Raw genomic sequence first — 22,280 nt, 5'->3', positions numbered from 1 at the left:
CCTATATCTAAATCATAATATCTTTTTCTGCATCATTTGAAAATGCTGTTGATAAAAAGTAATCGGTTGTCATAAACTGCACATGCACAGTATGATAAAAGCAATCGACTGTTAAGAGCTGCACATGCATAGTATATTATAAAGAATTCATTAAAATATGTTTAACATAGATTACTGGAGTATAAATGCCGCGAGTGAAGAAGCAATATAAATAAAATGTGTTAAGTAGAAATGTACTATGGACTTGCACGTGGAATCGGGCACACATCATACCGTAGATTGTTTCTTCAAAGTTTGAATACAATATGCAGCTAATGTGTAGTGTTAAATTTAGCTGGACCTTGCAATAGTATGAAGTTAGTCGCGGAGCAGGAAGTAACGTCGTTAGTTTTTCATTAAACAAAAATTTTCAATACTTTACACCCGCATTTAAAGAACCAGTGAATAAAGAAGCAGTATTTCAACGTTCCACACCATATTTTTTTTCTTAACGCACCTTTACCAAAGGTAAATATACTTAATATATATTTAGTAAATTATTTATTAGCGCAAAACCGGGGTAAAATTTGAAATATTCGATTGCACAAATATTGAGGAAGGTGAGTTTAAAAGTTTTACGATTATATTTTACGCATTTTTATATAGATAAACGATATTGTTACATTAGAATAAAGTGGTTATTCTCTTTGCATATTCATCTGGCAAATATTGTTTTTTTGCTGAAAGTTCTTTTCCGAACAGCGGAACCCAATTAAAATTTATTACAATGATAATGCTATTTGTTTTTTTGTTAGCAGAAAAAGTACATTAAGCAGATTGTTTTGCTCTGTGTTTTCATAATCGAGACCGCGAAAATAATGTTACAAATTAAAAATACAAAAGAAAATTCATTTTTATTCCGCTGAATAATGATGACGTTCGTACGGTATTCAATTAAATTTTAAAATATGTAGAGATTTTTACGTAGACAAACGGAAATTAGAAAAAAAATCACAGTTAAGCAATTATTACTTACATCGTCCGTACATAAGAAAAATAAAAAATTGTTTCTTGATCTGATATTGAATGATAAATATAATTAATAATAAAATAGAAATGTATTAATCATAAGCAGGCTGCTTTTTTTTTATTAAAGCTTTCAGAAAATGTCAGAGGAAGAAGATGACCGAGTGAGGAAAAGGGGTTATATACATATTGACGATCATATTTTTTTTATAATACAATAGTACATGTACATTTTGTAGTCGCACTATTTTTTTTTATGTAAATATTCTTTTTCTCTTGTATATATCAAATCATTTTCTTTATTTTTTTTCATACAACATACAAAATTAAAGTAAAATATTCTCTTAAATTCATGAATGTCATCCTAACATTTTCTTACGTAGAATGACGAGAGGATTCGATGTAGAGGACCAAAGGAAAGGCTTAAAAAAAAATAGCGCAATTGTAAAGTGTACGTGCGTTATATTTGTATAAAAATTAAAAATCTTCAGTTATTGATTTATATTTACTATCTTTTTTAAATTTACCATTAACTACTCGTTAATCTAAGTGGTAAATAAGCTTACTTAATCGTCTTAATAAAAAATAATTCTGCACTTAGAAAAAAAGGGGAACTTGACAATACATGTTTATTTTCTCTCTCTCTCTCTTTTCGAGGAAGAAAAATTTTGCATATCGACTTTTGACCAGTTCTTCGATACAGATAAACACAACGTTGTACATGACGGTGTGATTCATCACCCCACTACCTGTTCGCTTTTATGTTTAAAGTAGACGTAAAAGTGCTGTAACCGTCGTGGAAGGTGGTTGTGTGTTATTTAGACAATCTCTCACGGTGAAAAAAAAGAATGGCACCGACGTTCAGCAAATTTATGACCAGACGCAACGTGGCTGGTGCTTGTGCTTTAAGTGCTTTGATATGGATTTTAAAAAGAAGAAACCGGAAACAAGCCGCGAAATACAGGTGAAATCTCTGTGCAATGCTTATTAGTAGTTTATTTGTGATGCTGTGATATTAAACATATTCACTTTATCCCGTAGAAATGCCTGGCCCACTAATGACATTCAGTATGTTATCAAAGAGGTAAGAGAAAAATGGAGAGGGATTTTTATCATTATTCGTACATATTTTGATTATCAAATGTACATAGTGGTTCAAGTACACAGAATATTATTGTAAAAATTGTTTTCAAATGTATAATATGTATGTCGTATAAAAAACGTTTTGCGACATACAGTGTGATACAATTGTTATAATTAAATTGAGTTTTGCTGATTCATCAAATAAGTTTCTTACAGTGTTAATAACATCAAAACATGGAAGTTTTAGTTTAATACAACGAATGTTGAAATGAATATTCTCATGAGTTACTGTAGAAATGACCTTTTTTCAGGAGGAGAAGCCTAAAGTACCGAAAGCTCATGTAAATGCTAGATTCTTTAGACAATTGTATCAATTACTCAAAATTGGTATACCATCGGTGGTGTCTTTTGAAATGGGCTTTATTGTGCTTATCGCAGGCACGCTTGTTGTAAGATCTGTCTGTGATTTTCAGTTGATAAATATCATCACTGCATTGGATGCGTACGTAATGACATTTGTTTGTTAATCCTGCTTCAATTATGAGGATATAGTACAAAAATGTGATAAGCTTTGGTACATTGTCTTTTTAGGTCGATCCTTAATATGAACAAGCCTTCGTTTAAAAGAAATCTATTTAAGTTCTTATGTCTAATACCAATGGTAAGTGGAAAAACTTTATGTAGAAGAATTAAAAGTTGCTTTCATAGGCTGCTAATGAAATCTTTTCATTCAGGCTGCCAAGCAGCTTTATTTTCTTACCAATTGGAAGAAATTATTGATATAATCTTCCATGATTATATTTATTTAGATATCTCTTGTGAACAACGTACTGAAATACAGTACATATGAAACAAAATTGAGGTTACGTACAAATGTCACACGATATTTGTTGGATCGGTACCTTAAGTAAGTCAAACTTCTTACTTTGTTATCACACTTCTAATGTACAAGTTAATATAGTTTATAGGATTGATAATAACGTTTTGAAATAAGGAAAGATAGATTAAAATTCTTTTTGCAGAGGCTTTACTTACTATAAAATGAGCAATTTAGATAGCCGTATAGCAAATCCAGATCAGCTCTTAACTACTGATGTTGACAAGTTTTGTGAAAGCTTCATGGACCTGTATAACAATATTGCAAAACCTTTATTGGACATTGGCTTCTACGTGTACAAACTTACAATTAATCTTGGTCAAGAAGTACGTAAAATGGAAGTCCTATTAATATAAACAACAGTAATTAATAATTAATATTATATAACATAAATATTTTAATGGTAAAATATATATTTATGTTACAGACGCCAATAGTAATGCTGTCATATCTCGTCTTTGCTGGCATGATAGTAACTTATCTACGCAAACCTATTGGACAAATGACAGTAAAAGAACAACGTTTAGAGGGAGAATACCGTCATATTAATTCAAGGTTAATTACCAATTCCGAGGAAATAGCATTTTATCAAGGAAATAACAGAGAAAAGTTAACTTTGTTAACCAGTTTCCATAAACTTGTATGTTACAAAAAAATATATATTGAATATTAATTAGTTAAGCACAAATTAACTCTCTACTTCAAAAGTATTTATTTTGTAGATGACACATCTTCGCAAATGTCAAGAATTTAAGACTCTCATAGGAATAATTGATAATTTCGTTGGCAAATGTACGTAAATATTTTCCATGCATCTGATAGTTATTTGCTTGTGGCTGTAATTTTCAGTTTGATGTGTCTGTTTCAGATATGGCGACAGTGGTCGGTTTTTATGCAGTAAGCTTACCTTTCTTCATGGAAAACCATATGCTCTCGAAAGCTTCTAATTATCGTTTTAATAGTTACTACACGTATGGTCGTATGTTAATAAAATTGGCAGAAGCCATTGGTAGATTAGTTCTAGCTGGAAGAGAAATGACAAGACTGGCAGGATTGACTGCCAGGGTTACCGAAATAAAGAACGTTCTTGACGATATAAATTCAGGGAAGTACGAACGAACGATGATTTGCGATTTCAAAGACGAATCAATTGGAAGTCCGGGCAAAGGGAAGATAGTGAACAAGGATAATATCATACGATTCGAACATGTACCTTTAGTAACTCCTAATGGGGATATTCTTATCAAAGAACTATCGTTCGAAGTTAAATCGGGAATGAATGTATTAGTTTGTGGCCCAAATGGCTGTGGGAAAAGCTCTTTGTTCAGAGTACTGGGAGAAGTAAGTCCTTACAGTTCATTTTTTTTTTTCTTTTTTTGAACAGTTTAATTTTACTTTGCATGTTTACTCACATTCCGAATTATATAAAATTGGTTAAAATAGTTATGGCCAATTTGGAATGGAACAGTTACCAAACCTCCGCGAGGAAAATTATTCTACATTCCTCAGCGTCCTTATATGACTCTGGGCACGTTGAGGGATCAAGTGATTTATCCTCATACAAAGACGGAGATGATGAGACGCGGGCAGATGACGGACGATGATTTAAGAAAATTACTAGACCTAGTTCAATTGGGCCATTTGTTAGAAAGGGAAAATTTCACAAATAGCGTGGGACAAGCTTGGGATGCTGTAGCTGACTGGATGGACGTTTTGTCCGGCGGCGAAAAGCAGCGTATAGCAGTACGATATTCTATTTACTATATCAACGAAATACATATCCAACCTTCATAACATTAATTACAAATCATTTTTGCAGATGGCTCGACTTTTCTACCACAAGCCACAATTTGCAATTTTGGATGAATGTACAAGCGCTGTTAGCGTCGACGTAGAGGACTCGATGTACATGTACTGTAGACAGGCGAATATTACGTTATTCACAGTATCGCATCGACGATCCCTTTGGAAACATCACGAGGTTTGGAAAGAAATTATGTATTATACATTTAACGTTGCGTTCGATTCAAATTTACATTTATTTTCAGTATTATTTACAAATGGATGGGAGAGGAAATTACGAGTTCAAGGCTATTGAATCGGATACAAAAGAATTTGGATCGTGAATTTTCATGTCCCTTGCATCGAATACTTGCCACTATGCAAGGGACCGTCGTTTTATGTTCGATTAATTTCGAATAATTATAAATATAAATGTGCAGTGTACAGCGCATGTATGTATGTATTATATGTATTTCTATGTTAAAATCGTTTAGATTCATGAATATTTTATTACTGTATACTGTATATTTTTATATACCGTATTTTTATATACTGTATATTTTTATATTAATGTCTTTTACAACAAAGAAGAAAAAATGGGAAGAGTAATATAAAATAATATTAGCGTACACTGCAATTTAGGCCTTAATGTTATTAACTTGTTAAAAAAAAAAAACAATAACGTGTAATTTAAACGTTGACTATATCAGTATGTGTATTGTTCCAGTGCTCGCAAAAAAGAAAAAGAAAGAAAGAGAAATATATCTTTTAGTGTAACATTAATTATTGGTATAACATATTTTTGATACTTAGTTTCTCAATTTTACATCACATCGTAAAATATTAATATATTCGACATACGCGTTAAATGCAATCTCTAATGTATATGTGTACGTATACAAAGTTATAGTTTAAATCATTTTATACTTTACAGATTAAAAGTAATTATCATGATTTGTTATGTGTAGACCACATTGAATAAACATTGCCAGAACTTATATCGAATTGCTGGACAATAAGAATGTGTAATAAACTCGGTGATGAAAATCATATTGATATTAATCGTAATCTCAATATCCATTAGGTACTAGACAAGAAATCAAGAGTCAAGCAATGAAATAATTAAATAGTATAAAGTATATAATTAAATAGTATAAAAGTATAAAAATATATTAGAACGACAGACATCTTACAAAAATAATCATTATACTGTAAAATGTCAATTTCTTCATAACGTTATATAGGATCTAGGTGGAGGAAAAGATGGTAATAAAACGAATATTTAGCTGATTCTTTGAATTCCTTTTCGTAATACGAATTCAATAGAATTCGCATGAAATATACAATATGAAAAAGTATATAAAATATCTAAAAAAAAATGTGTTATAATAGCATTTAACGAATGGAATAAATTTCTATAATAGATTTCATTTTTTCCAATTATTTTGATAAAATATAGATATTTTTACAAATTGAGCTATTAGTAGTTTAATTATGACGACTTTTGAATCAATGAGAGAATAAACTTGCATCCAAACGAATTGAAAACGATCTTTTCCCCATTTAAATTTCGCGCTCGCGTAAATGGATGTCGCTGCGTCCGTCGAACGAGGCACCGCCATGTTGATTGGTCGGAAAAGCTAGGCCGGATCTGGGAAGCTAGCAAAAGGTCCGGGCTTTCGACTATCCAGTTGCTAGCGGCTGGTCAGTGGGTTTGTACGCTTGGAACTTTTCGTTGATGATTGTGTATATACGTGCGCGTGTGTGTTTGTGCGTGTGCAAGGAGAGTGTGACCAGAGAACAAAGGCGAAGCAGCACCAAGCACCTTTGTACCTATCCGGACAAAAGCGGACTGGAATCAAAGAACGTCACACGTACGCAAAGGTATCCAATGTGACCAGTGCCAAAGTGCTAAAAACGACTCGCGAAGGAAACCGATATTTTTCGATACTTAGCATCCACGCATGGAATCTCTTTATAACTACAAGTGAGTCCTACGTACGACATATATTTCAAGGATCTCGTACGTTTTCTTTTTTTCTCTCTTCTTAGATTGGTCTCCACCTCTGTTCGTCTCTCCCCCTCTTCCTTCCCCTCCTGAGGTCTCTCCCCGTGTTGGTCGGTGTTTCGCCGCGACGTTCCTCGTGGCGTGCGCGTTCCCGAAGACACCGTGGCCGGACCTTCGGCGACACTGCGGTCGTGCGACGCGGACAAGCGTGTCTCGGACAGCTAGGACGCCGGGAGACACAGGTGCAGGTGCGGGTGCGTGGACTGTATACACACAGCTACTACATAGCGGTAGTGTAGTAGTAGCAGTCGGGACGCGAGGACGTGGGCTGGAACGGCATAGGTGTGCGCAAGTTTTGACGATACGGTCGCCGCCAGTGTCATTAGTTACCGTGGCAGAATGGACGGTAGCACGGGCTCGCCGTCGGACGTGACGGCGATGGGCAACAGCGAGAACGACGAAAGATCGAAGGTGCAACGAGATACAGACGACATCGTCGGTGGTGGTTCATCATCAGGGACGGCCAACACCACCACCACCTCCGCGTATTCCACGGCGACGCAGAGTGACCAGCCATCGGAATATTGCGGTCAAGGCTCAATAAGGGCTAGCTCCGCTTCACCGCTCCCTACGAGCTCCTCCTCGCCGTCTTCGTCATCGTCGTTATTGTCGCCGTCGTCCTCCTCCTCCATCTCCTCCTCCTCTTCCTCTTCCTCCTCCTCCTCCACGCCGCCACCGCCACCGCAGCCGGGGTGTGGCTGCGTCGCTGCCACCGTCCTCGAGCCCGACGAAATTACCATCAGCATCACGCCGACCACTGGTGGACAGTTTGACCTCACGGTCGATCGGACGGATACTGTCGAAAATCTCAAGAAGATCATCTCGAAAAGGCTGAAGGTCGCCAAGGAACGTATTTGTTTACTACATCGTGAAAGGTTTGTAGATTAAAAATGGTATATGTGTGCATATACGTGTATGTATGTATATATATATATACACACGTATATGTATGAATCTCATAGAAACCAAGGATGTTTGTAAAAAAGATTTTGCAATTTTGGATTTTATGTGATCAGTGTTTTGTTTCTTAGAAAGTAAATGGTCAGGCTTAATCAAAGTCGATTGATTTGGCTTCTGTAGAAGTAGGGACGTACACGGAATACGTACAACTTCGTTAACTGTCCGAAAGTCTGTGTTTGATAATTGGCCACTACCATCATCATCAGTTCTTGATCGGCGTACGAATTCGTGAACAGAGCTTCGGCATTATATTGTGTGTTTATTTTGTTCTTTTCGCGCACTGGGCGAATCTGATTTTTCCACTTTTTTATTGCGGGGACAACTGAAAGAAAGAATCTCGAGAGATAAGTACGTAATCAGGTATCGCTGCTTTGTTTCCCTCTCTTTGTCCATTTCACGCTGAGATAGAATTCTTTTAGTCATGTAAACTGGTCCTTTGATAACCGATCAGATTCGGTCTCCACGCGTGGTCAGTTGCACAAACTAGTCGTTTTGCCATCTTGTTTGTCGTAAACAATATGTGAAGAATGAAATCAGTAATTACCCATAAAAAATCGTAATCGTGCAAAGAAAATTGCGCGTTTTTAAATCGCTGACAAGTCGATAGGGGTCAATAATTTGATTTTGGGTGATTTTTCTCAGGACTATTTATCGAAGGCACAACTTATCGTAGACAAAATTCCCTCGTTGGAAGGGAAAAAAAAAACGTGGTAGGTGAACGTGTGCATGCGAGATATATCGTTGGCTGAAAGGTGCGAGAGAAAGAACGAGTACAGCATTGATGCTCTGAAAAGAAAAAGAGAGAGTGAGCATAATACTTGTAGGCGTCGTGGGGGCCGCCGCACGGACTGATCCTCCTCCTTCGTGCAAGCACGCGAGAGAAACATGGTGGAGAGGAAGGTTGGCATACCATAGTCCCGAAGTAGGAGGAGGTGGAGGTGGTGTAGTAGGTAGAATATCTCGGGAATCGCGTTCTCGTAAAGTGGAACGGTGACAGCCCTCCGCAGTGAGAGGCAGAGAAAGAAAGAGAAAGAGTCGGATGAAGAAAAGACGAGATAGGGCTGGCTATTCCCGTGCGCCGGTACGCAACACATCACTGGATTTTTCTCCTTTTCTACTTGTTCATCTTCTCTTCCATATTTCTTTTCTTTTTTCCATTTTACACCCTGATCTTACAGAGCGATTATCATTGAACTTTATCTTCGGTTGCATCTTCGACTTTAGACAAAGTCTTCAGACAAGCCAGACAAAACTCCTCAGTGAGCGTTTTATGATATTTGAAAGTTTAGTCATTGGTTATTTCCTAAAACGTAACTTTCTGAAAATCTTAAGCCTGTTCCTTTTCTAATTTCGATCTATTTTAGTAAATATTAAAATGTAGATATCTTCTGAATATTTGAATTTAGTATTCACCTTTTGTGTATTCCTTTTTGTGAACAAAAGAAGAAGATACATGAAGAGAGGAGAGCAGCAGTATCAAATGTAGTTATGTAATCTTGTGTGAAAAAATTGAGCACTTTCAACAGGAGTCTCGCGTTCTTTTCGAGAGTTGCATTGAGGGGAAACGAATGTCCATTGCTACTTGTTTTTTTACGCTGCCAAGAGGCCAGTTTCAGGCGCAGGTAGCACACGTTGGTTCTTCGCTGCGTATTCAATGTGTGCGCTCTCCCGTCTTGCCCGTCGGTGTAAATACGACACGTGCGCATGGGAAGCCCGTTCGTCATGTGCGTCCTATTTGTCTTTTTCTGTTTCGTTCTACGGCTCCTTGAGCGCATGCGTATCACGTTAAATGCAGAACGGACTGATGATTTTAATTTACCGCTCGTTGGTGTTGTACTCTTTTTGCAAAACTGCCAGATTGCAATTATTCAGCGTTGAAAGACTTCTTCCGTTTCCAAAATAAATTTTAGTTCCGTTATTCTGGAAATGTTCTCTCTTAATTTTGTACGGTCGTTGAAGGGTCATAACTTATATTATAGAAACAAAATTGTTTTTCTGTTGATAAAGGGTAAGTTCTCTCTATCTAAAACGGCTTTGTCTTCTGATCAACTACGACTTGGAAACGTGAAAACTACTAAGACGTAGTACAGTTTTACCTTTAACCGCTGTGCCATGGTTAAAGCATGTGTCATCGAGGGTCTCATATCTGCTATTCTCGTTGCACATACAAAATAGTTGGGAATGAAGTAGTTGTCCATTCAACTATATTTGTCATGGATTTACCATTTATTTAAGAATAATTTGCCGTTCCTACAAAAATATATTTTTGTAAAATTTTCTAAGATTTTGTAATTAGTAAGAATAACTGTAATGGATAATGATGTTAGTACAACTGGATTTTTCTTTATGACCTTAGGTATAACCAAGGAGAAGACAATATTTATCACATTAGCGACAAGAATGTTTCTCAGTGTTATCACACATTGCGTATTTATATTTGCTTGGAATTGACCGTACCGTAATTTATTCGTGGCGTTATTTGTGTACTTTGTACTTCTTTCTTCTTGCTTAATTTCGTTTTTCTTCATACCCAGCGTGTATATCATTGTAAATGTTGCATTTGCCATTATCGTGAGTTGTAACTAAACCTTCTTCCAAACAAGTCATTTGTTTCTGTTTTTCGTCAGCTTCGAAACCGACAGTTCCGAGTATCCTAGAAGACGCGTCTCTACACGCTCATTGATCCAAACGTGTCGCACGATTCAATGGCGTTCTTCGAATTAAAAATCCAAGAGGTTTGCTAACCTGGTTTTCACGAAGGGACAAGGTTAGGCTTTGTTAATAGGTATATTCTTTAAAGAAGAGGTGACACTTGTCAAAGGTGATTGTAGAAACGTACAAAGGTTGAAGACTCGATTATACCAGGATCTTCAGAAAAACCGTTAAACCCGTTGGACTGCCGTGCAAGTGGCGCCAGGGTCGTGAAGATCCGCCACCCTCGCGTTTCTGCTTTCAATGCTGATCAATTCGGTCTTCGCCCTAAATCAGTTTATCGGTAGGAAATTACTCAAAAACGCGTACCTTTTTCTTTCACGTAACATTATTATTAATAAAATAGAACTTCACAACACTTTACGAGTAACTTTTTCAAACTACAAACAAACGGAAAGTTGTAAAACTTAAGTAAGAAATAACTTACAGTTTGCGATGCGTTGAGATGATCCTTACTAATTTGCGTATAAAAGAACTACTATGAACGAGAGCCTCGAAGTGTATTTAAAAGAAGTCGCTTTGGTTCGTTTTAAGTTTCGTTTCTCTGTCGAAATAATCGACAGCGAAGTTCCTCGCTGAAGGTGATGCCGGACGAATTCGCGGAATGTATACGCATTTGCAAAACCGAGGTCGATTATACGAACGCTGACGAAGGAATGTATTTTCGCAATCGTTAAGCGGCTAGTTAATGCTTTCGAGCGTATGCACGCTTCGCCATCGTTACGACGATAATAAGGAACGTTGCTCGAAAACACATCTTGCGATCAATTTATCTTGCTTTTATTAGAGGAAGTTGTAGCTAATAAATTTCAATCGGGCGTTACCCCGGGCGTTGTATAATCCCCGGTGTCGCTTGCGGACGTAACAATGGCGTGATGGTCGACCTGGTCCTCGTCACAAGCCTAAACAAGCATCAAATCTCTCTTATTCTCGTCTGCAAATAAAACTGTATGTTATAAATTAATCTCAATTCAATTGAATGAGAAAAAATGTAAATATAATTTAGAGTAACACGTACACGCCATAAGATATGTTTTAATGAATGGACAAGGTAACATTGAAGATATTTTTTTATATCTTTCTTTGATACCTTGTCAAGTATAGTTGAACTTACATTAGTTAAGAAGTGAATAATCGATAGTAGAGTGCGAGAATGAGAATCAAATCTTTTCGTATAGGTTAAATTCACAAGTTTCAAATGTTCACCTACTTTAATCAAAAGTGTTGAAAGTTTTTACATTTCCGTGAACGAGATCTTCAGTTGAAAATATTCTATTTTTGACGCATTTTGGTATGTAAAATTCCAGCTGGTTGTTTACTTAATTAAAATTGATCGAAAAAGATGATTTTTCATTCCGGATTCTCGATTCGTCCGACTTGTTCTTTCAAGTAGAATGGCTCCTCTGTCGATCATTGATAATATCTACAATACCTACAGTTACGAAGAACATATAGGGTGGGCCAAAAGTTTCTTGTCACCTATTCTTTTTAAATAAGAAAAAACCAATTTTATTTGATATAATATATATAATTTAATTTTAAATTAAATTCAAGTTCAAAGATGATTTTCTCATTATGTTTTAAAAATTATTTCTTTCAAGCGCCATATGTAATAAAAAAATGGCGGATTTATTTCAGTGGGAAGTGATTTTTGGCCTATCCCGTACAATTGTGAAATTATACGTAAAAAAAAAAACATGATTGTAAAACATTTTAATTGTGGGAAATAAATGAAAGAGTAAACATTCTACGGAAGGAGTTGCACAATGATTCTCGCGACATCGCGCGTCGATATCGCAGTTCTCCGTAACTCGCGTTATTTGCGACTTCGTTCAATGTCTGTTGTCGCGATAGTGTGTGACTTATCGCATTGTCTACTAATCTCTTTGGATCGTGCCGCTCTTATCGTCATCTCTCTCTCTCTCTCTCTCTCTCTCTCTCTCTCTCTCTCTCTCTCTCTCTCTCCAGCGTCATGGCTACGCAAGGCTCACACCGAGACTTCCGATGCATTGACTCTAACAATTTATTATGCAATCGTACGCTGTAATTTAAAGTTTCCACTAGATTATCATAATTAATTTCATATTCGTTTATTCATGGATCTTGCGTTAAAAGTAGACCGGCGGGTTTCCATTGTGCGACATGTAATTACGCCACGTACGTGTAATCTTACACGTGCTTGGCGCGATAAGGGATAACGCCGTGTTCGAATTAGCCCCAATTATCGCGGAACAATATTCATAGAACAGTTTTTCGTAATTTTTCGTAAACACAGCGAAGGCTGTTTCGTCGCTGTGAGGCTTGAATGACGATATTTAACTAAGAATTTTTGGTGTATTTCAGGCAACTGCGCGAGGGCACGCTCGAGGAAAATCGTTTGCAAGATGGCAGTAGGCTTACGTTGCTGCCGAGCGTGGAAACCGGCCTATTGGTGAGTCAGTTGCGTGTTCCTGACAATGAAATCCTAATGACAACACATCCGTGGACATCAGCTTGTTGTTACTCAATTGTAAATTCAACCTCTCCTTTTTTCTAGTAGAAAGAATAATTGCGATTTCATATGGAAAGATCGTAATAAAACGTGATTCGTGCAAGATAAATTGAATATTGGTCGATGAAATGATTAATCATCGACGGGAAAGTAAGTTTCTGTCGTGACCTGTTTACAAGGTTGTTTCTCGTCTAGACGTCGGATTTTGCGAAATTCCTTTTGAGAAACACTTATTTTTTTCACATTTTGTGGAGCATTCACGGAAGAAGAGATCGCAAAAAGTATGTAAGAGAATCACGATCCGGATAAACGCCGTTAACTCAATTCGTATATCATTGGGTCACTTGGTTTCTCGGTCACCGTATCGTCAGCACTTTATTTTTCCAGTGCTGTTGCACAATTTTCTTTGTTTCCTGTGTATCATCCTCTCTACCGCAGCCACTTGAAGGTATCTCACTGGCCAACGCAAAGTTTCTTCCAATCAGTTTCCATCTCTCATCATAATCAAGTAAAACGTAACCTTTCTGTTTCTATTTTGTTATTACAATTTATCCTTTAGTTTGATCCTTTAATTTCAATCTTGTATTTTAATTGTATATTTATCTTACAGTTGCACCTTTCCATCCCCAGCATCCTATGAAAAAAGGGGAAGAGAAGGTTATGTTTAAGATCTCTTTGGTCAGTGTGTTCCACCTTTCCATCCTCAACATCCCATGAAAAAGGGGGAAGAGAAGGTTGTTTAAGATCTCTTTGGTCAGTGTGTTTCCATGGGAACGAAGCCGGGAAAATTAAACTTGAACGTCTCTGGCTACATTCGATTCGAATCGATAGACAGAAAACTGGTCCGTGTGCATGCTGATGATGAGTGCACACGCTTATACACAAAGGATATACAATCTCTCTCTCTCTCTCTCTCTCTCTCTCTCTCTCTCTCTCTCTCTCTCTCTCTCTCTCTGTCTCTCTCTCTCTCTGTCTCTCTCTCTCTGTCTGTCTGTCTGTCTGTCTGTCTCCTCTCTCTCTCGTTGTGTGAAGTATGTAGTCTCTCCCCGGGCCTCTGTTCGAGGCACTGGCAACAGCGCCGGCACACGGAGTCCTTATCGCGACCGAGACTCGTTCGCATGGCTGTCAAGGGGACCGACCGCCCGCCCGCCCGAGTCCTCGGTCACCCGCAGTCAATTTTAAAGCGTGCCCGTGTGTCTGTAGAGGACGTGTACATGTATATGTGTGTATAACTATGCTCCGTGCCCACGATCATCGCTGCATGCCGCTTCTATACACACGCCCGCCTGTTTTCTTTCGTGGGTGGTTACGAAGAAACGGGGCGAGACCCTAACAACGCCGGTTTCGCACAACGTGTATAGTTGGCCAGCTTGGTCAGCTCTCCCGTGGCCAAGAACGCTCCTCTGGATTGTGACGCACGCACACCTTGTATAACGAGTTACTTTGAACGGAAGTTCAAAGAGAAACTTGCCCAGAATTTGAACTTCTCGGTATATACAGTTTCACAACTGTGCACGAGAACTTTTGTACGATGTATTTTGAAATTTCATTAGTATCTTATAATTGGTGAAGTTTTTGAAAATCAATTTGAAAATGTACTCAGAATTCTGGATGTTTTCTCCTCTCTTTCTAGGGATAGTATTTGCTCGTAAGCTTTCATTATTTAACAATGTAAAAGAACATTGTTCTATGTGAACTCACGTCTGTAAAAAACGTAGATAGTATGTTAACAGTTCATTCATAAGCACGTAGCAACGGTTCTTGACCTTTATTTGAGAAAATACCGATGTCGAGTGTGTCGAGGGTTCTCAACCTTTAAGGTGAAGAACGTGGTACCCACGGAGCAGACTACATTCGTATTTTACTAAATATGTACGCGTGTGAACTCCTGGATTGGAAAATGAAAGGCAAAATCGAGATGTAGTAATATTACAGGGTCGTGTTACTGAGATTCCTTTAAACAGGTTGAAAGTTTAATTAGGCATAGCCATTTCTATCGATTGTTCATGGAAATTCTGCGAAACGGGACCTACTCCGATATTTCCAAAGGGGACGTATCTAGAAACGCTCTTGGATAATTGGATGGCATATTAGGACCTAGGATTGGTCGTGACGTATCGTTTCTGCAGCTGGCCGGATTAGTTGTCGTCCACGTTGTTAAACCGGGGGTGGAGCCCAGCTGATTAGAGGCTGTCGCGGTATTTGAAGCAAATCGAATCGCGCTGCTTTGAATAACAAAAATCGTAAGAATGCGGTGATGTCATGCCTGTTTTTTTTTCTCCGGTTCCTTTCAACACGATACGAAGGAGAAGTTCATAAAGGTCGTGTCGCGACGCGTCTTTATCTGTCATTACCGATAGTCCAACCGCCGATTTGCATTATACTCGCAAAGGCAGAAATTTTGTTAAACAGTCTTTTGTTAAGGATTGTAGCAAGTGTTTTGGAAAGTAATTCCAAACGAGAGAGTTCCTATTTCTGTTCTTGAGATTAAGAGGGAAAGTATTCTACCTTGATGCTGTTTAAAATATCAGAAATTATTCCCTTCAGCATTGTCTTCACTGAGAGAAGAAACCTGTGAACTTTTTTGAACAATCTAATATAATGGATTATTTACCATTCAAATACTTTTATGATTTCTACGTTACATATACACCTGAATATCTGTTACATGTTGTTTCATGTTGCTTTCAAATTTTATCGATACAATTGCGTCTTTTCTGCATTGTTTTTCTCATGAATACTCATTCAGGATATCTCAAACGCTCAAGATCTATTTGCTTGTGTAAGATGCGAACAATCAGAGCCTAGGGATGTTGATTAATTGCCGTAATTTGTCATTCATATGTCACGCTCAATATTTTCTTTGGTGCCTCCCAATGACACGTGGTGGTCCCTACCGCTCAAAGTAACTGCAACTCAAAGTTCTCTTTCTGCTGTGTGTTCTGCAATGCGACTCGCCACAGACGAACGTGCTGCGCTCCAGCAACAACTAGTGGAAGGGTAAAACCAGACTCCAGCGGAGGAACGTCAGATACACGAGTATTTACGATTCATGGTGTACGTTGATGGCAGGTTGCGCTTCGAGTGTGGCCCCAATGGCTTGCTTTACGGCACTCACAGTTCACTGTGGCAGGGGTTCTCTGGCCCGTGGGAATCCCTGCGATCCTCTGGATTATCTCAAGTGAACATTCAAGTCACCAACTTTACAAAATCGTGAACAATTACTATGAGAAGAAGTGGAAAGGTTAAAGAGGAACATTTCAATTTTATGTTGAAATTAAACGAATGAAAGTTAATTGATATACTTTGTTCCGTTCAGTCAACGAAAGAGGAAGTTTTGAAGAAAGAACGAAGCGTTACGTGGCTCGAATGTGGCGTTGCGAGCGGGGTCCATTCATCGGAAGCCCAGATTCTTCCCCGTGGAACGAACGTTGAAGCAAATCGAATTACCGAATATACGATGACCGTCAGTGAAAGGAAGTCCGTTAGGTGTACCGAGGGATGCCTAGCTGTGCCGTCTAGGGTCTGAGCCGCGGTTCCGCGAGGTTTCCTCTCTTCTGCAGGTCTTCTCGCGTTTCCATCTCTTGTCGCGGCCCCGTCGATTCAACCTCATCTTTTGCCGGGATGAATAGACCACGGCATTATTATGGGAGAGAAAGAACCATCGAGTTATTAGGCATTAGCTAGCTACCTCTCAATATTGTCACGATTTTTCAGTGGTTGAAATTGTATACAGGAATATCGATAGGAGTAAAGAAAATAGATTCTTCATTTTCCGCATATATAATCTTAGATACTTAATCTTCTGCATTTGGTATACGAAAAATTCTTGAACTTATACACAAAAGAATGTAGAAAGAGTGACTGAAATGACAAAAAATTGGTCGAGTGGAGAATTGTTCACGATAGGTTCTACGGCTTCTTTCTCGACTGTTGCCTTTTATCCTGTAAAAGTATTTAAACGTCGTTTAGCGGCAAACACTTGGTCGAATCGTGTCACGCATATTTCTCGGCAGTCTTACGTTTCTAATCAGTTCCTTTCTCCCTTCTGGGTTAACATCAATATCACGACGACGAAAATTCGTCTCGGTTTAAACAAAAGAATGAAGATCAATGCAAATTGTTTATTTTCAGGCACAACGACCGGAGCAGAGCGTGATGCAGGCGCTGGAGAGCTTGAACGATTCTCAGGTGAATGATTTTCTATCCGGCAAGGCTCCCCTGAATCTCACCATGCGACTAGGGGATCACATGATGCTGATACAACTGCAGTTGTCCACTGTGACACCAGCCTCGCCGACGGCCAATCAAACGGCCAACAATACCACAGGGGGGCTGACTATTGGTGGGAATAGCTCGAACGGATCTAATTTACCCACCAGCCATGTTTCGACTTCGTTGCAAAGTAGACGGTCCACCGTGCTGGCTGCACGCTCGGCCAGTAGCAGCGCCTCCGCGAAATTACAAAATGGAGCGGCTGCGAGGACATCCTCTTTGATAAGTAGCCTGGCCTCGGCATTGCACGCAGCGGCCAGCTGCAGCACCAGCCTCTCAACAGCGACAACGACCACCAGTCCACCAGTATGTTCAAGCCGTGCCGCAACTGCCTCCTCCTCTGTCTCCTCCTCGCCCTCCTACTCGCCGATTAGCCCGACACATTCGTCCTTCTGCGCCAGCCAAACGTCGTCATCCGCCCGTACTGGCAGCAGCAGCCACGGCTCAGTGTCACCCAACGGGAACTCCAACGCCTGTCAGTCTTGCCTTCTCTACCATCATCACCACCACCATCACCACAGTCACCACCACCATCATCATCACCACCATCACCACCATCATCACTCAAGAAACAAATCTACTAATTCGTCCAATAGTTCCCAATCTTCATCCTTTTCATCCTCTGTGGACCACTTGCAACAACAATCTACCTCTACCGGGCACGGATGCACGGAGTCGTTGCCCTACGACGTAACCCCGCCGAGAAAAAAGCTCTGCACCGCTCATCACCACGGCCAACAGCCGGCCAATGGTGCAGACTCCACCAGGAGTAACAGCATAGATGGCGACAGTAGCCCTCAAAGTCCTACCTCCACGCTGGCCGAGCAGAACTCCAAGGCCGCGACCTTGGACACCAGGGCGTTGGCTGAAGCTTCTCGTAACTTGACGCAGAAACTTAAGCAACTCTCCTCTGAGGTACTCACCTCTCGGGTCGACCTCGCAGAGGTATACATTGTTACCGATGCCAGTTCCCCCCTGTGTATCATTGTTTCGTATATACATTTATAGAGCTGCGTGTGTCTGTTAAGGCCCTAAGAGATGTGAAAGAAAATAAACTTGTCAAATATCTTTGATTATTTTAACAATACTAATATATGAAAAGAGTTCTTTTATAAATTTATCGAACGCTCTCTTAGATTCTTAAACATATCTTCTTGTTTTGTGTTTTTTCTATTTTGTTGTTAAAAGAATATTGATTGTCCTCATAATTCTATCATTATCAATGCATGTAAAGTATGAATTCTAAGCAATATCTGTGACGTTTGTATTCGAATCGAGAAACACACACGGCGAAAGTTTTTTAATATGAATGAATATTTTCTTTATTGAATTGATAATGCACAACGAAACAACTAACGTGCAATTTTTGAAACGTAGGAAAACGCAAGACGCAGACAAGGTGCAATAATAGAGAGTATGCATCACCATGGGAAGGGTGTGTACTCCGGTACATTCAGCGGGACCTTGAATCCAGCTCTACAAGACAGACACGGTCGCCCTAAACGAGATATAAGCACCATCATTCACATTCTTAATGATTTGCTATGTGCCACGCCAGCTGCCACTGCTGGTCATTACAGGCATCATCACAGGCACTCTAGCAATCGTCAGCAGTCTTCAACCTCTCCGTCCTCAAGTGGATCAACAACCACTGTGAACGGTGCCTCAACACCTGTTATTGGTTGTCATGATACTTCTAATCCTGGTTATTCTACCGGTACTCCTCTTTAGAAATCCATCTTATAATCTCCTTACGTTAAATAATTACAAAGAATTTGCATACTTTTCCTAGTATATTCTGTCACTTTAGCCAGCACTCTCGATGGATAAAGTAGATCAACCGCGATGCGTTAAAGAAAAAGAGATCTAAAATAATCTCGTTACTTTTTCATTGCAGAGGAATTGTCAAAGGAGAACGAAGCAACTAAAGGAAAGATGAGACGTCTGCGTTTGGTGATGGAACAACGACGCGCAAAGAGAAAAGCTAGGAGACAAGCAGGAGCTGCGCCATATACCACGCAGTGGGCGGCGGTGACGCCGGATCCAGATCCAAACCATGATCCGAATACATCTGGTACCGGCACCGCAAACGCAACGGAGCCTCAGAATGAGCCCGACTTGCAACCCTGCAGCCCTGAACCAGTCGTAGCTTGAACCGGTCGATTAATCGGCAGGAAGAGTAGTAATTGTATAATGCAAACTCGGTTTTTAACTAGTGCACTGATTTATTCAAGGATAAGTGGGCAAAACTATCGCTTCTCACTGTATATTCCCTTCCTCGAGTCGCCAGGAAGAGTCTTTCGTTTCGACATGCGTATCGTAACTAGCGGAATTTTAATCTTCTTGTTTATACTAGAGAAAGAAAGAGAGAAAGGAATTGGGAAAAATAAAATATCTCCGAGTTATTTTAAATACGTTCACAAAACGGCGGATTGAAAGTAGCGCTGTTTCATCACATCTTCGCGCTGAAATGTTGCAACGAAAACGGAGGAGAGACTTGTTGGGAAGTTGTATATGCTGTAGCTGTGCACGTGTGCGACATTCTACACACATGATCTTCAGTATTGCCTATGATACTTCAGTCCAAATATACTGTCGGAACTTTAGAAAAAGAGTCCTGCAAAATGCGAAACTTGAACGAAGCGGAGAAACTTAGCAATATTGTATAACGGAACGGCGTGCAATGTTAGGCATGATATAGAAATTATTAAATAGAAGTTTCACAGGAAACGCGTGTACATCTTTGCTGGGAGAACTATGCTATATTTAATAGAGAAGAAAGATTCTAACGTAAAATGTAAACTGATCGCATTCAAGAATTGGCTGCAGTGGTAGTATCCGGGCTGCGGAAATTTTCTTCTTATTTGCATTTTCAGGGGTATTTTAGGTCGCTGGAAACGAAAATGAAGGGTTTTGAAAATTTAATCTGATAAACTGGGAAGAGGAGGTAATCTTGGATCGCTAAACACAGAAATGATGGTCATTTATGACACAAATAAATGTTTTTGAAAAACGAGCAGCTTCTTTTAAAGAAAAGTATGGATAGACCGATTTTTTAAAATTCATGCCAAAAATGATCTTTATTTTTGTCCTTAGCAAGCTAAAATAACTACGAGAACAAATATTGAAATGAAACTTTTACGGACTACTATTAAGTTCATTTCCAGGAAAAATGACCATTATTTTCGTTTCTAGCAACCCAAAATATTTGCAAAAGCACAAATTTGGGAAAAAAAGATTTTTGCAGCCTAGATATTATAGTACATCCAAGAACTGTGTTTTGGCTATTACTCAGGACTTGATCATAGCTGACAATAATTACACTCAATGAATGAATCAGTGTAACCAGCACATACAGAACAGAGAAGAAAAAAAACGACGGACGAATAAAACTACGTAATCCCTTATATTGAAGAAGAGGAAAAAAAAAAGATGAATAATACGCTAGAAAAATTTTGTCGATAGATCTAGAGGAGTAAAGGGAAAAAAAAAAGAGATCATCACTTTGATCATTAATTAATTCCTGTTGCTATCGCCCGTATACTCAAATTTAGTAGACACGAGTAGATACTTTTGAATTCACATTTATTCCCGAATAGCAGGGAAAGACTGTTACAAAAAAAAAAAAAGAGAAAGCGACGTTTAGTCACGAGAACTTTGGAACTTGGTGCAAGGAGAACGAAAAATTCATTTTCTTTTCTTTTTCCCGACAGGACATTCACGCCTGTCGACGAGCTGATTGAAATTGTATCAGAATGCAAAACCTCTATGCAAGAAGTGCACTTTGTACGATATAGTCACCCGGTATATTCGTATAAACGTTTTCCCTGTCGACGAATAGCGAGACGAAGTTGATTCAACACGCGATGAAAAAATTGTCTTTCTTTGATTTATCTGTAGAAAAGTTATCTTTGGACAGTGACATCGCTTAACGTATCGATAAAATTTAACACATGACATATGATCAATCAGTTCACGCATCGATAATCCTCATATCAGTTCTGACGGATGTAACCACCAGAAAAAAAAAAAAGATGAGAACAGACTAGATTTTTAACTTGGAAATATTGATTCGTAAGCTTGATTGTAGTATCATCGCTTTCGAGACGAGTAAAAAAAAAAAAAGAGTGCAGAAAAGGAAAAGAGAGGAACAGGAAGCATGTGGATATAAAAATGGTCCTATAGTTAGAATTACATAATATCGCATGGCTCCGATGCCAGAATTCATTTAAGTTTCACTAGGTACTAAATAATATAACATTATCTGATAAAGAATAGCATATTGTGTTTAAGTTACTTAGGTGAAGAAAAAAATATTATTACTATTATTATATATTATTATCATTACTATCGCTACAGTTTTACGAAACTGGCTCAATATTGTAACATATGATTATCGAATTTTATCGAGTACCAAAATAAATAAGATTGCTTGCTAAGCTAAGAAAAAAAAAAAAAAAAATGAATGGAGTCTATCTTCAAGTCTTGTTTGAATGACATCATCTGTTGAGTGTTTGTTATTATTGTTATCGCTGTTTATTGCTTATGTAAAGAGGAAAACTGTCCCCGATGCTGTTTTGTTCTACGTTTTATTATATTGATTATTATTAATTTTTAAGTTAACACGATGTGTTCTTTTTTTTTTTGTCTTGAAATTATACGATTCGTTTTCATTTGTAAGGATTATATAAATATAAATATGATTTAAGATAAACTTCGGAAAAAGAAAAAAGTATAAAAATGATTGAAATTATATCCATTTCCAAATCGTTTATTTAAATTATGTTTTGAATCTTGAAAGGGTAGAAATTTATTATTGACGCTTAAAAAACTACATTATCATAGTTTATACAATATAACGAATTGTAGTTACACCCAACAGACTTCGTGACAATACAACCGTTATTATATATATATATATATATATATATATATATATATAAAGAAAAAGAAATGGAAAATTATTGGAAATTATTGTTCTGTTAGTAACTTGATTTATCACAAATGTCATGTCAGGTGTAAAGTCC

At 38.2% G+C, this 22,280-nt stretch overlaps 2 protein-coding genes and 2 long non-coding RNA genes across 11 annotated transcripts; 2 read left to right on the top strand and 2 right to left on the bottom strand.

Annotated features, from left to right (window-relative positions):
- Positions 1–202: 202 nt before the first annotated feature.
- LOC122532583 (ATP-binding cassette sub-family D member 3) lies at positions 203–5,797 on the top strand. Of its 3 annotated transcripts, none has more exons than XM_043661463.1 (14): positions 203–507; positions 1,780–1,969; positions 2,047–2,089; positions 2,400–2,590; positions 2,680–2,749; positions 2,898–2,995; positions 3,111–3,291; positions 3,393–3,605; positions 3,688–3,757; positions 3,834–4,306; positions 4,409–4,708; positions 4,785–4,946; positions 5,014–5,203; positions 5,682–5,797. In XM_043661463.1, exons 2-13 carry the CDS (start codon positions 1,854–1,856, stop codon positions 5,089–5,091), a joined length of 1,995 nt encoding a protein of 664 aa, XP_043517398.1. In that variant the 5' UTR covers positions 203–507; positions 1,780–1,853; the 3' UTR covers positions 5,092–5,203; positions 5,682–5,797. The 3 variants fall into 3 exon arrangements, with proteins under 3 accessions (XP_043517398.1, XP_043517399.1, XP_043517397.1); XM_043661464.1 differs by having other exon boundaries at positions 1,777–1,969; XM_043661462.1 differs by lacking the exon at positions 203–507 and having other exon boundaries at positions 1,703–1,969; positions 5,014–5,199.
- A 419-nt stretch (positions 5,798–6,216) lies between these two features.
- LOC122532582 (midnolin-like) lies at positions 6,217–22,177 on the top strand. 4 transcript variants are annotated; one of them, XM_043661459.1, is made up of 6 exons: positions 6,218–6,734; positions 6,800–7,690; positions 12,831–12,918; positions 17,113–18,198; positions 18,631–18,970; positions 19,151–22,177. In XM_043661459.1, exons 2-6 carry the CDS (start codon positions 7,155–7,157, stop codon positions 19,405–19,407), a joined length of 2,307 nt encoding a protein of 768 aa, XP_043517394.1. In that variant the 5' UTR covers positions 6,218–6,734; positions 6,800–7,154; the 3' UTR covers positions 19,408–22,177. The 4 variants fall into 4 exon arrangements, with proteins under 4 accessions (XP_043517396.1, XP_043517394.1, XP_043517393.1 ...); XM_043661461.1 differs by having other exon boundaries at positions 6,217–7,690; positions 18,631–18,913; XM_043661458.1 differs by having other exon boundaries at positions 6,218–7,690.
- LOC122532606 lies at positions 8,818–12,029 on the bottom strand. 3 transcript variants are annotated; one of them, XR_006307543.1, is made up of 4 exons: positions 10,915–12,029; positions 10,615–10,754; positions 9,872–10,520; positions 8,818–9,695 (listed from the first exon to the last, which is right to left on the bottom strand). It is a non-coding gene; the product is annotated as an uncharacterized LOC122532606 (long non-coding RNA). The 3 variants fall into 3 exon arrangements; XR_006307542.1 differs by having other exon boundaries at positions 8,818–10,025; positions 10,233–10,520; XR_006307541.1 differs by having other exon boundaries at positions 8,818–10,520.
- On the bottom strand, positions 12,620–13,867 carry LOC122532608. Its single transcript, XR_006307545.1, has 2 exons — positions 13,672–13,867; positions 12,620–13,594 (listed from the first exon to the last, which is right to left on the bottom strand). It is a non-coding gene; the product is annotated as an uncharacterized LOC122532608 (long non-coding RNA).
- Positions 22,178–22,280: the final 103 nt, after the last annotated feature.

Source organism: Frieseomelitta varia, unplaced genomic scaffold (assembly GCF_011392965.1).
Source record: "Frieseomelitta varia isolate USP_RPSP 00005682 unplaced genomic scaffold, Fvar_1.2 scaffold_460, whole genome shotgun sequence".
NCBI lineage: Eukaryota > Metazoa > Arthropoda > Insecta > Hymenoptera > Apidae > Frieseomelitta > Frieseomelitta varia.
Note: the sequence above shows the minus strand (reverse complement) of the source record. Positions and strands in the feature narration are given on the sequence as shown.